The sequence below is a fragment of the Protopterus annectens genome, chromosome 4.part0, assembly GCF_019279795.1.
Source record: "Protopterus annectens isolate FY-2018-M chromosome 4.part0, PAN1.0, whole genome shotgun sequence".
NCBI classification, from domain to species: Eukaryota; Metazoa; Chordata; order Ceratodontiformes; family Protopteridae; genus Protopterus; species Protopterus annectens.
In genome coordinates this window covers 1,481,799,299-1,481,813,331 of record NC_056733.1, presented here as the reverse complement: position 1 = coordinate 1,481,813,331, position 14,033 = coordinate 1,481,799,299, and the positions used below count along the sequence as shown (strand labels likewise).

General features: G+C 36.7%; 1 protein-coding gene across 2 annotated transcripts in view; it reads left to right on the top strand.

Moving 5' to 3' along the window:
- The window catches only part of GRK6 (G protein-coupled receptor kinase 6), a 1,979,509-nt gene that overhangs the window by 1,736,105 nt on the left and 229,371 nt on the right, over positions 1-14,033 (top strand). For both annotated transcript variants that reach the window (XM_044069323.1, XM_044069324.1), the window contains exon 14: positions 8,279-8,416. In XM_044069323.1, the coding sequence (XP_043925258.1) occupies positions 8,279-8,416 (138 nt within the window). The remainder of the gene's footprint in view (positions 1-8,278; positions 8,417-14,033) is intronic.

Sequence of the window (14,033 nt, the reverse complement as noted above, 5' to 3'; positions counted from 1 at the left end):
GTCTACCTGAGGAAAAATTCTCTGGAGTCTACTTGGGAGTATGAAAATATCTATGCAAACATTTCCAGGCAAAAAATCCTAAATCTTCTAGATTTTGTTACATATTTGGGAGACATACATATATCCTTCCATCACTTCTTTGTGAATTGCTTATCCAGTCTCTTTTCCCAATCCTTTCTAACCTCCTCTGATTGATTCTTATAGTTATCATGCAATAGTTTATGTGCTCTACTAATTATTCATTTTTGAATAGCAGTTTCTGTTCTGGATTCTATTAAAAACTCTACCAGTAATGGTCTTTCGTTTAGCCCCCCCCCCCCATTTCTTTCTCTTTGCCTATATTCTGATATCAGTCCCTGTTAGGGAAGACAATCTTTAACCTGCAGTCTAAATGAATTCTTAGCATCTTCCCATTCTGTCATCTTTCCCTCTCTGGTTATTTGCTCCCAATACCTTGGTTCCTTTGCCAGTTTTCTCCAATAAATTCTAGCCCTCTCTTCCCTATTGCCTGTATCCCTAATTGCAGTCATCCCTATCGACTGAATCTCCTTTCTCCATTCCTGTGTTGGTTTAGTTCTAGAATACTATTCTGCATGATTGTTGTTGTTCTCCTTAAAGGCCTGCAACCAAAATCCCAGTCTCTCCTTGTTTCTTGAGCTTTCCCTCTTTTCATCATCATCCCTTTCCACTTTGAATTATAGTTTTCTGCTTGTGCTATGTATAGGAGTCTTAACTGTGTAGCTCTGAAATACTCCTTCACATTGGGTAATCCCAATCCACCCTGTTTTACTAGAAGAATCATCTTGTCCCACTTGACTCTTGCCATCTTCCCCTGCCAGACAAAGTCCTTCAGTTCTACATTAATTGCTACCCACAACTTCTCTGGTTGATAAAAATATGCCTGACCTGTGTATAAGACTAAAGGGACTAAAACATTTTTACTACTTGTATCTTACTACCCATATCCATATAACAAAACTTCAGTTTTCTCAGTTTTTGTATTATCTTTTGTTTAGTCTATTCCCACATATCCTTAGCAGCCGTACAAGAATCATTTTTAATCCATACTCTTAAATATTTCATTTTATAATGTCCCCGTAAATATGGGTATTCCTTAACCAGTTCATGTGTGGTTACACAATTTACCGCTATTGCCTTTGTTTTAGCTTCATTAATATTATACCCAGAAGAGATCTGAAACTGTCGCAAAATGTTCCACAACACTTAATATCTTTTATCTGTTTTTATCAGGTATAAAATAATATGATCTGCAAATAAAGCCAGTGTTTCTTGACTACCATACCAATTATATCCTTGAATTTTTGAGTCCCTTATTTTTCTTTGACAAGGGTTCTAAATATAATGCAAATAATATAGGGGAAAGATGACACCGCTGTCTGGTTCCTCCTCTCAAGCAGAAATTATCAGAGGACACCACCCACTTCAATTTTCACCTCTGATCCCTAATATATATTCTCCTAATCATCCTTATATTTTTTTCAGGAAATGCAAATGCTTCCATTGCCCCGCTCATTAAGTCCCAGCTTACTCTGTCAAATGCTTTGTCTGCATCAAGACCCACCAGCAACAATGATATTTTCTTACATTCTGCTTCCCTCTGGATCATCAGTGTTCTGCTTCCCTGTGGATCATCACTGTTCTGTTAATGTTGTCAAATGTTTGCCTTCCCTCCACAAAACCACTTTGATCCATATATTTCAGTTTTGGCATTACTTTTGCCATTCTTTTAGCTATTATAGGCATGAACACTTTATAAGCATGGTTTAGTATTAAAATGGGTCTGTATGAAGCTGGATCTGATGGATATTTGCCCTCCGTAGGTATTACAGCCACCACTGCTTTCTTCCAGGATGGTGGTACTTCTCCTCTGCATAAGATATTGTTAAAACCTTCCAGACCTTTATCCGTTTTTTTTCTCCTAGCTTCCAAACTTCCACAGGAATACCATGTGTTCCTGGGGACTTTCCTGTAGCTTGGTTATACATCACAATTTTTTTCTCATCTTCTCCTATTCTGTTAGTAATTGAGCCTCATCTACCTCTAACCTTGACATATTTAATTCTTCCATAAACATTTCCATTGAGTCTTTTCTTGATTTTCATATTTATCTGCTTTATAGAGACTCTCATAGAATTTCTGAAATATGTCTAATACCTCTACTTTGTTATAGGCTCACAAACTTTGTCTACAGGCCTTCCTACTTTCTGTTGCCTGAGTCATTATGCTAAAAGTTTTTGTGCTCTTGTGTTGTTATCACAAAACAGTTGCTTACCAGCAGTCTTTCTCAGCTTGTGCATATTACCGAGGTAGTCCCTTATTTTCTGCCTAGCATTCTGTAGTTGATCCTCTTCTTGTTCTGTGAGATTCCCCCTATTCTGCAATACTTTCACATTTGTCAGTCCCTCTAAATAATTCATGTTACTTCTTAACCAGAGCTCTCTTTCTTTTATTTCTACCCTATTTTCAAACTCCTCATTAATTTTAGTCCAGTCCCTAGCTATATTCTCAGAAGAAATTTCTATCCTCTCTAACAGCTCCTGAATTATCTCCACTACAGATTCCTTAAATTCCTCTCTTTTCAACCGATAGGTGGGAAAGTGCCAGTGTCTTATTTTTATTTCATTACCTTGCGTTTTTATTTTTAGTTATTACTGGCGCATATTCTGAAATAGTTATTGGGTGGGTATCAAGACTTTCAGTTAAATGCACATGTCCTGTGAAATGTAAATTCTATCTAGCCTACCCTAGTTTTTATATTTTGGGGAATAATAATTCACGCCGAACTCCTATTACTGAATTCACATCTTCTATGCAAAATATTTTCATAAATTTCTTCAAAAATCTACCCTCCTTTGTTATATTTTCCCTTCTGGGCTCCCCAGACACATCCTCACTGCAGCAAATCAAGTTCCAGTCCCCACCTATAAGTAATATTCTTTGCTGAAAACTGATTATTTCTCCCAGGATTTTCTTAAGCTTCATTACAGCAGTTTTAGGTGGAATGTAAATATATGCCAGTGTAATCCTCCTCCCTTGCCAGTAGCCCCTTAGCACTACATATCTGCCATTGTCATTTATTTATCTTCTTCTATCACTATTGGAGCTCCTTTTGCAATTAATATAAGTACTCCTGTTTTCCTTTATCCCAGATATTCTGCTGAATAACCATCCTGAAAACCTTTCTTTACTAAATTCACATGTTCATTTCTTTCTAAGTGTGTCTCCTGTAACATAGCTATTTGCACTCTACATTTTTAATTTAGTACTCTTTCTTGTTTGTATTTATCTGTGAAGCCATTTACATTTAAAGACATTAAAGAAGGCATCATAGTATTAAAAAGTTATTCCCACCTTTTATGTACAACACCTTTTTTTGTTACATGTCTAGTTCCAACTTTTCTGTTACATGCATACACTGTTTAGCAGGTTGATTTTTTATACAGTTATTTCTTGTTTTATATATTTGAGCCTATGTCACATCTTATAAAACTTTTTGTTTTATTGAAAGCCCTCAAACAAAAAACAAACACACCCCCAATCCCCCCTAAAACCTATTAACTTAATGCTAACACCAAAACTAACTACACCTTCAAAATTGAAGTTTTAGCCCCCTAATAGGAACAAAAGTCCCAAACTGACAGACTTGTGTTAACCTAAAAGAAAGGTCATCCAGCCAAGATGCATGGTGCAGCCTGTGCTTCTACTAAGTACTGATTGGTTTTGTCTTAACATTATAGCTTTCTCAACTGGGAAAGCCCCTGAATGCTTTCAGAGAACATTATCTCTTAGCCAATTTCTCTTTTTTTCCCCTCAGCCAATCACTCTACACCAGACTGTAGCCAATTTCTCTTTATCAGATTGTTTCCATGGAAACATGAAGACCAGCTTCAGAATTGTTATTGAGCTTAAGTGTGTTCCTTGTAAAAAAGCCTCATAATATTCTGTGTTCTTTTTTATTTACTTGCTCTCTCTTAAAACTTGTTAGTAAATCAATCTAAGGTCTCTAATCCACTCATTTCCCCATACAAGAATGAGAAACAGTACATCAATTTCTCTTTTTATTATGCTTTTTAACCAGTCTTTTTTTATACATTGCAGGGCCTACATTTCTTAAAACTAAACAAGGAGAGAGAGAGAGCGAGAGAAGGGAGAAAGAAAAGAAGAAAAAATAGCAGCACCTGTTTAGAATCCCCATTACACTTAAAATAACTGAAAAAACTTTATAGCATGTAAAGAAAACCACATGCCACAAACTTGGTACTATTTAAGAAAAAAAAACTTACAGTTAACTTTCTCCCTCGTCTTCCGAACAATAATGACATGGAGTAGGACATATGGTTTAGAGTCCCCCACAAGTCCAACAAACTCTGAAAAAGTCCAATATTTCCAGATTTTCTTGTTCTGTCATATTTCACAAATATAGTTATTGCATTGTAATCCCGTATTAAGTTACTGGTTTTATTACTCTTAATCTCCAAAATCCTGTCTCTGCTTCATTTCCAATGTACTCTCAATTCTTCTAGTCAACTCTCGTGTTTCCTTCCTTCTCTCTCAGCTCACTTTTTGTTGGACAAACCTTTGTATTTCTTCCTTAGCATATAGCTTATCAAAAAATGATTTTGTCCCTCCAGGGAAGAATACCTTGAACGTAGCTGGGTACAGCAGTTTGAATCTTGCACCTCCATCTCAATATTCTCTGAATAGTGGAATAAATTTGCTCCTCTTCTATCTGATGGTGCAGTGAGTAATCATTCTCTGCAAACACTCTGCTATTCCCCACTTTTAGTACTTTGTCCTTCTGCCACAATTTTGTCAAAATCAACTCCTGCTGGTCGGATTGCATCTTTACTATTAAAGGTCTAGGTTGCTTTCTTATAGCGAGGTTTCGAGCATACACATGATGTGCCCTTTCAACTAACAACTCCTGCTGTGGAATACTAGTCCAGTTGCTCATTGTGCAGTCTGTTCCTTTCATCTTCTTTGGTGTAGCTGAAAATCTTAGGTTTTCCCTACACACTCTGTCCTCTAATTCTATTATTTTTTTTGAAACATCTCTTCCTGAGCAGTCTCATATTCAGAAATCCTTTTCTTTATTTTGACCTCTGATTTTTGCAGCTTTATCATCTCATCTGAATATCTGTTTAAAGCTTCTTCCATTTTTCCACACTTTTGTTGTTTGTGTTAATATACTACATCAGTGTTTTGTTTATTTTAACCAAGTCTGCATACAGTTGTCTTATATCTTCCTGTAGGTTACTGGAAGTCATGTCTGAAGTTTGCATTGCATTTTGCTGAACAGCTGCAGAACTCTCCCCAGTCAGTGTTTCTTCCTCATTTTTTGTAGCTGATTTTTTTCCAGATCTTCTATATTTCTTTATTTGTAGCATCCAAGCAGTCCACTTACTGAAATTTATCCATAAACACAAGTCTATTGGATTTCTCTGCTAAGTTTCTGTTTTCATACTGGGAGAGCTAGAAATAAGCTGGTTCTCAATGTGCAGCCATCTTGGAAGTCCAGAGCAATTTAAATTCCTGTCTGCTGCCCTGACTGTCCTAGTGTATAATACTTATCTAAGTCCACCATTCTTCAGCATCTTGCTATTTGTTCAAGAGACTTGAAGGAAAGCTTCTTCCCCAGTATACCTCAGTTAATACATATCTTCATCGTTCATTGCCATCAAGACACATGATGTGCTATTCAAGGCCCCTCTCTGCTGCTGGCCATGAGCTAGATGCACCCCTCCTTCACGTGACCAGACTAGGGAGCTGTATATGCTTATACTACTTGGTGTCATGAGATCAAACTCTCTAGTTCAGCAATATGAGGCACCACATCCATACTTGTTCACAAGCAGTTTGTTCCTGCATGTATTTTGATGCATGTTAACATATATTCTCAGTGGATTTGGAACTTCTGAGCAGTCACATATTTAGTAGCCATACCAGCAGAACGTGGACATACTAGTTTCTCATTTGTATAAATTTGTCTATTTTCCTGTTTCTGATAGTTAATGTTGCACATTATTGGGGTCATATTTTTTTCATTAAGTTAATACTGCTGGTGTCTTTAGATCAGCACCTCCCAATTGGAAAAAAAAAAAAATGTGTAGCATGGTGGGTTAATGCACTGTAAAACACATGATCAAGCCAGCCAACCAGATACAAACCAAAATTAATTATGCAAATAATTTAAAATGCATCACACCCAAAACTCTTAAAGAAGTTTTACTTATATTAATAAAAAACAATTTTATATAGATTAAATATAGTTACATATAGATAAATCATTCATATCAAATAAAAACTTTTTTTAAAAAACTTTTTAAAAAGGTAGCAGCTCAAAGTTAGCATCATAAATTCTCCCTCTGACGCTTAATCAAAACTGGTTTGAGACTTACTGCTCCATTCAAGCCAGGCCATTTATCAGCCTGTAAACGTACTATCCACTCATATTCCTTCAATAACAAAAGATTTTCCAAGTCACCACCCCTAATACCCATTCGTACAGTGCATATGCATCTGAATTTAAAAGCATGAGTTTGAAATTCATGTAAATGTCTGAATAAACCATTTGTCTCAATCTTCCGTCTTATTTCGGACCTATGCTCTATTATTCTATCTTTAAGCTTCCTGGATGTTTTCCTATATAAAATGCGTTACATGAAACACAGGTAGCTAAATAAACTAACTTAGTAGTACTACAATCTGCTTTGCAAGTAAACTTAAAACATTCACCTGTTGTAGGATGTCGGAAGCTATTATTACTATCATTAATATCAGAGCAACAGACACAATTATAGCACTTGAAAGTGCCCACTTTAGTACATAAAGGAGCAGATTCAGTTTGAAAATCCTTATAACATAATATTTGCTTAAACGTCTGACCATTCCTAAAGGCAAACCTTGGTACTGGACCTAAAATGTCCTTTAAATCTGGTTGAGACATTAAAATTACCCAATTCTTTTGAATTATTTTACAAACATCATTTGTATTGGCATTATAGGTGGTAGTAAACCTGATGACAGGCTTGCTTACTACCTTATCAGCTTCATTCCCTAATATATACCCTGAGTGAGTCAGACACAGAACTAAAAACTGGTTTATAAGGACCTCTTCTGCCTTGCAAAATCTCTTCATAACTCATATTTACATCTCTAAGGTAATAACCATTCTCAATAAACTCTTTCCTCATCTTCTCAGTTTCTTCCAAAAACACACCCTCCTCAGTTGTTAGTCTACTGACTCTTATTAACTGAGATTTTATAATGCCTCTATATATATGCACTGGATGCATGCTAGCAGTATTTAAATATCTTGGTGCATGCACATCCTTCCTATGCACCTTTGTTTCCAACCTTCCAAGTTTCCTATATACCCTTATATCTAAAAAATCCATTGTATCTAAAGAAAAATCCATCTTAAATTTAAGGAAACTTGTCGTAGTGTTGAGATAGGACAGAAATTAACTGAGTCAGAGTCCCTTTCCAAACAAAATCTTTAAGAGTTTTGGGTGTGATGCATTTTAAATTATTTGCATAATTAATTTTGGTTTGTATCTGGTTGGCTGGCTTGATCATGTGTTTTTCAGTGCTTCCTCTATTTAAATGCAACTTATGTAAGGTGATTTTATGTGCTGATGAAGGGTGTAGACCCGAAAGCTTCATTAAAATTGTTTATTTGTGACTACCGTGTTTTTGGCTACTTTTGGATGAACAGTGACTTAGTGTATCTTCGTGGGGGTTAATGCACTGTGCCATAGTTGAGAAGGGCCCGGGTTTGAGACTTGGCAGAGACTTGGCAAAAAGCTAGTGTTTAGGCTGCAGGTATGGTAATAGACATCTCAACCACTTTCTCAACTTACTTTCTTGTCCCTACCCTACTAAGCCAGGCATAGTTTCATAGGTTTGGTGAAAAAGCTCAAAGCCTATTTGCCATTTGAGGAGCTTGACTACCCCAGATCCCATGGTGGAATATATATAGGCACCTCTGTCATCATCCAATTCTTTCTTGAAGGTATGGAAGGTATGGATTGATGGACCAAGTTTAATAGTGATGAGGAGTTCTTTTCACAGAAGTAGGTGCCTTTGTGTAAGAGTTTTCACATTTTACCTTTCATACTTGTCCTTTGTAAAGAAGTCAGTGCAAGCTGACTTCTAAGTATCTGTTCTTTTATTGTTTGTTACTTTAACAAGTGACTTGATACTTACCAGACTCGGCATGTATTGTTAATCATTTCCCTTTTCTTTCCTTGTTTAGCCTCAAGCTATCTACTGTAAAGATGTTCTGGATATTGAACAGTTCTCCACAGTTAAAGGAGTTGAACTGGAGCAGACCGATAATGACTTCTACCAGAGGTTTGCTACGGGTAGTGTGTCAATTCCATGGCAGCAAGAGGTGAGTGAGCAGCTCTCTCTATTTACCAATGCATCCTGTCAAAGCAATTTTTGATGTGTCTTCGTCTTGTGATAGGTAAATAAATCATTCTTATTTACTTAGTGTCATATTAGAGACATTAGTAAGAGACCATCTTGTATTTAAAATTATTTTATTTCTAATTTCACGCAAAAAAGTTATACTGCTGTGCAGTGCAAACAGTTCTGGCAGAATATATTCTCCTGGAACTTAAATAGTTTTACTTTGTTGACTGAGCACTCAGAAGACATTTCCATTTTCTTTAAAAAAGGCATTTTAAGTGTTTCTACAGTGTAGCAGATTCGGACAAGAGCCTTTAAAGCTTGACATGCTCAACACTCAAAGGCACTGGAGCACATATGCATCATAATACCTTTTTATTGGACCAACATAGGTTTTGGAAATTACTTGAGCATTAGAGCTGGCATGATTCACTCATCAGGAGTTAACAAGAGTATAATGTTTATGTAGTGTTCCCACTATTGAGTACTTTTTGGAGGTGTCAAGGGTTTAGTTTTGCAGTTGTATATATATATATATATATATATATATATATATATGAGGCAGTTCAGAGGATGGCCATTCTAATGATATAGTGACTACTTCAGGAGACCTTTGGGGATAGTTGAAGAGCTTAATGTGTATACTTGGAAGGAGGGAGATGAAAGGAATTTGATACAAATGCTTGAAATACTTCTGTGGGCTAATCAAAGTCCAAGATGGCAACTTATTTCAGCAGAAGTTATTTGCAGGAACTAGTGGGACACTGTCTGAAGATGTTCTACAGCTATATTCTACTTTTAAATAGCAAAGGATTTTCGCTTTTTCGTGCTGTTTTGTTTGAAGGTAGTTAGAAATGACTTAATTGCCTTGTCTGAGGACAACACTGAGCACTTTGTTTGCTGCTGCCTATAGACATGCAGGTGGAATTATCCTGAATGGCCAAGGGATTTTCTTCTGTAGTTGTGTTCTTATTTTAAGGATTGTGTTCAAAGTCGCAAAGCAGAATGCTGAATTTGTGTTCTGTTTCTTCTTGTTAGACCTAGCTTGTGGGTATAGTGCTGTTGTGAGTACTAAAATTTTATGAAAAATGTTTTAATTTGAGAAAAAGAATCAGTTGTAATTAATGGCACATCAGGTGTGATGTTCTGTCCTTTTATTAGTATACATGTATGACCCATTGCTTGTGGTTGAGTAGATGATGTGTTAGAGGATCAAGAAGTCTTCCACTTCTGGTATCTACGCCTTCGTGGCAACACAGGTTCATGTCAGGAATTGCATTACTATTAGTAAAGTTCCTTACATGGATTAAAATCTGCTGCACTTATAAGAGGGTCCCACAGGTGCTGCAATTGGTAAGTAAGCCTTTTGTATTCACACTGCCACAGGTTTCCTCTCATTAATATTTATATTCCTGCTTGCCTTGTTCATAGGTAGGTACTAGGCTATTGGCCCTAGGGTCTATATAAGCCTAGCCAAAAGGTACCCTGGCTTTCGCCACCCAAGAAAATTATTTTCCTTTGCTACTGTTGAGCAGAGCCACAGAAGTGATCCCCGGGATGAATTTCCTATCCAATCATCAAGATTTTTTTTGAAGAGTGCTAATGAGGAGCTTTGTTTGATATAGATAGGTAGTTTGTTCCAGAGTATGGGAAGTCTCTGGGACAGGAATCTATCCCTCCAGCATGTTCTGTTTATTGTGGTGACAAGGTTTAGGTCCCTTGAGCATGTAGCTCGGAGGGATTGGGATTTTTTTAAGTGGAGCATGTCCAAAAACTCTGGGTTTGACATAGCTTTGTGTGACAGGCAGAGATCGCCTCTGAGTAGGCAATATGTGACAGAGTAAAGCTGCAGTATTTTGAGACAGTCTGCGTAGGGCATCTGCTTGAGGCCAGTAATCCTCTTTGTGAGGTATTTCGGAGGCCTTTCCAGTTGTTGTAGATGTCTTGTGAGGTACATACCAAAAGGGGCGTTGTACTCTATAATGGGTCAATTGACTGACGAGTAGAGTGGAACAATACCTCTTTTTTCCTGGATGAGAAACCTTTTGTGATGAGGTGTGTCACGTAGAAGGATTTCCTGACTACTGTGGCAATGTGATTATCAAAGGAGGGACTACTGTCCACCTGTGTCCCAAAGTCTCTTATTACACTTTCGGTGTTAATTAGACTACCGCCTATGTGGTAGTTCATGGGTACAGAGTTTTTACTGAAAGGGATGACAATGCACTTTTTGGCATTGAGCTTGAGGTGCTGACACCAGGCATCTGTCTCAGCGAGGCCCTTTTGTAGGATGTCCACATCTTTTGGAGTTTTGATTATGGCTCCTAGTTTGCAGTCAGACTGCCTACCTTGCTTGGATTACATTCGAATACTTAGTAATTCTGTACAATTATATATTTTTTATTATGTTTTTTTTACTTAAGATGAGTTTAAGTTCGCTACTTCTACTACTATTGTTTGATCTGATTAATATACACTGATTAAATAGAGATATATGGACTGAAAATCTTCCACACAGAAAAGTTTCTTACACTGTTTTGTTTTTGGACCCACTATACTTGTTTAGTGGGTTATTTTGAGACTTCAGGGATACCACGGAGATTACTTTTTTTTTTTTTTTTTGTGAAACTTATACATATGCAACTTATATCAGTTTTACTAAAGTGTCATGCTTTCCAATGTACATTGCCAAGAAGAATTGAACCCGAGTTACTATTCTAGTAAGGGGAAAAAACTATCACAAATAATTTGATCTCATCCTTACCTGCTCTTCTAGTAAGGAAAGAAACTATCACAAATAATTTGGTCTTATCCTCACCTGGTCAATTTGGTTAGTTTGTCTATGTATAATTTCACACTCTCTTAAGCTCCAACTTGATCTTGTGTGCCTTCAGCCTCCCACCACTCATGTTTCTGTGAACAAAGACGTCAGTTTCTTCCTCAATTCCATGGATGGTAAAATACATTAAAGTGTAGGCACTTTATATTAGCAAGGAAAGGCTAACGTCATGTCTTACTTAATTAGCTTGATCTTGAACAAGTGGTTGACCATCCAAAAAGACCTAATGTAAGTTCAGATAGTCATTTTACTGTGTGCTGGTTTTGCTCCATATTTTCTCCAGATGTGAATCCCTTTTAAGAGATACTGCAGTTATTAGTGATTACTGTACAACTTCTGTAACCTCTCCCAATTAAATTCCTCACTCCAGATACCTCAACCTAAGCTGCACTGTACTTGACCATTCCTTCTCCAGTCTTGCATACTAACTCTGGCAGTTTCTCCCCGCATGAAAATTTTGTTTGCAATAAAAACATACGAATGTCTTGATGGAACAAGAACACAATGTGAATACTGTAAATAATCATCAGTAATACATTCTATTTTCACATACCCAGATCCTTTTTTTTTTTTTTTTTTTTTTTTTTAAACAAGAAACATCTTTATTAAATTACCATGTGTCATATAAGCAATCATACATTTATATAAATGAAAAAAAAAAACATACTGGCATAATTTTAGTTGCAAACATTATGCACTGCAAACCATTTTGACAATTTTAGTTGCAAACATTATACATTACTTATAATCGATCCAGTCATGGTCAATCAAACATTACATAGCTCATTCAAATCCTGCCTTCTTTTAAACCTTGTTCCTCCTCAGCATGTCCCATTTCCTTTCATTGAAATTTGTTCCTACCCCTTCCAAATATCCCAATTCCAGTTGTTTTATTTCTGTTACTATATTCACTACTTCTAGTAGAGTTGGTTTAGACTTTGATTTCCATTTTCTAATAGTTGCTTTTTTGGCAGCCACCATAATTAGACTCAGCAAGGCCTTACTATGCCTGGGCAATTCTGATTCTGTATCGTAGCTCATAAAAATAACTTCCTTAGTTATACCAATTTGCTCAGCAAGTATCTCTGACAGAGTATTCTGCAGGGAATCTTTAAAGTCTGCCAACTCATTACACTCGCAGAAAATGAGTTCCCAGTTACCTTTTTTTCACCATCGCACCTCCATCATTTGCTGTCTACCTGAGGGAAAAATTATTTGGAGTCTACTTGGGGTTTAAAATACCTATGTAAATAGTTCCAATCAAAGATCCTAAATCTTCAAGACTTCGTTGCATATCACATGCCCCAATCCTTTATGTAAATCATCATATATTTTGCTAAAAATATTGCAAGACTTTATGTTTATCTTCTACTTTACTAAGAATTTTGTCAAGAATGGTAATTGGCAGTGATTCAATTTTATGTAGTTGAAATGCAGCGTTCTTTCTGGATTCTAATAATTTTAAAATGCACAATTTAATCAAGAAAAGAAAAGGCCTAACATGATAATTATAATGGCTATAAACATGAAACACTTTAAAATTCCTCCTCCCCATCAACAGAAAGGGTTGGTTAACTGTGCCCATTGGGAGCTATCAGCTTCTTTGGTATGTGAATATTTAGTGACTTTTCTGAATTATTCCTAGGTGACTACAGATAGCACTGGTGTTATCAGGACTAAAAGAATAACACTTCATTTGGATGGGTGCCCAATACCACCTTTAGGCGCGATGGTAAAGTCAAGTGCATTGTGGTTCTGTGGCACCACACTGCACATTGCATAGACTGAAAAGTGGAATTGCTTAATATTTTCAGGAACTTAGACAACTTCCTAAGCTGTCAGAGGGACTTCTCACCACCCTATAAGCAGGTACAGTCCCTACTCCAGAAATGACCTGATCACCAAGCTCCATGTGAGCAAGCCCTTTAAAAGCATTTTTTTGTACAGCATTATGATATACCCAGGTGACATTTATCTTTCCAGCTGGGATAGGAATGTGTTTGTCTCTCTTGCAACGAGCATTATGAATCTTTCCTTTCAGTAAAGCAGCTGTATGTCGAATAGCTAGTATAACTCGATGTGTATAACAACAACCAGACCAGTTTGTAGGTGAACAGAGATGAGCTTAATTTCCACTCATGTACCAGTTTTCATGCAGTGGTGCCAAGTGTTGTTCTCCAGCCCCATCTTAAATTCTCCAGGTGAAAATGCAAGCACTAATTCCAACAGAATGTGTTCATTTTTGTGATGGCAAACATGTCCTTTAACAGTCATTGACAGTTGAAATAGCATTACGGTAAAGGAGGTAGAAACATGTTTATCCTTTGGATTTTAGCAGTATGAAGCTCTTAATCAGTCACTGGAATACCCCCATCATGTGCAGTAGGAATATTTGCACAAATCCAGCATTGCCAACATTGAGGGTCTGTGCATAAGTATGTAAGGAAGCAGAAAAAGTATTCAGTCTAGGATGCCATTCAGGTGCTCTTCATTCAATTCTGAGTAAATGCTGGTCTCTGTTTTTAGCATATCATGTATGAGTATTAAGAAATGATTCTGTACTTACACTTCCAATGGTCTCAGGATGATGCATTTATGGTTTTGGATGGCAAAAGCAGGTGAAACAAAATGATGAAAAACACAGTAATAGTAGTGATGATTGGTCCACAGGAAAAACAAGCATGTGGGGTCTGGAAAGGGTTTTGAAGAAACTAAAGTAAGTTGGGTGGGCCGTTCATTGTACAAATTAAATTGATCA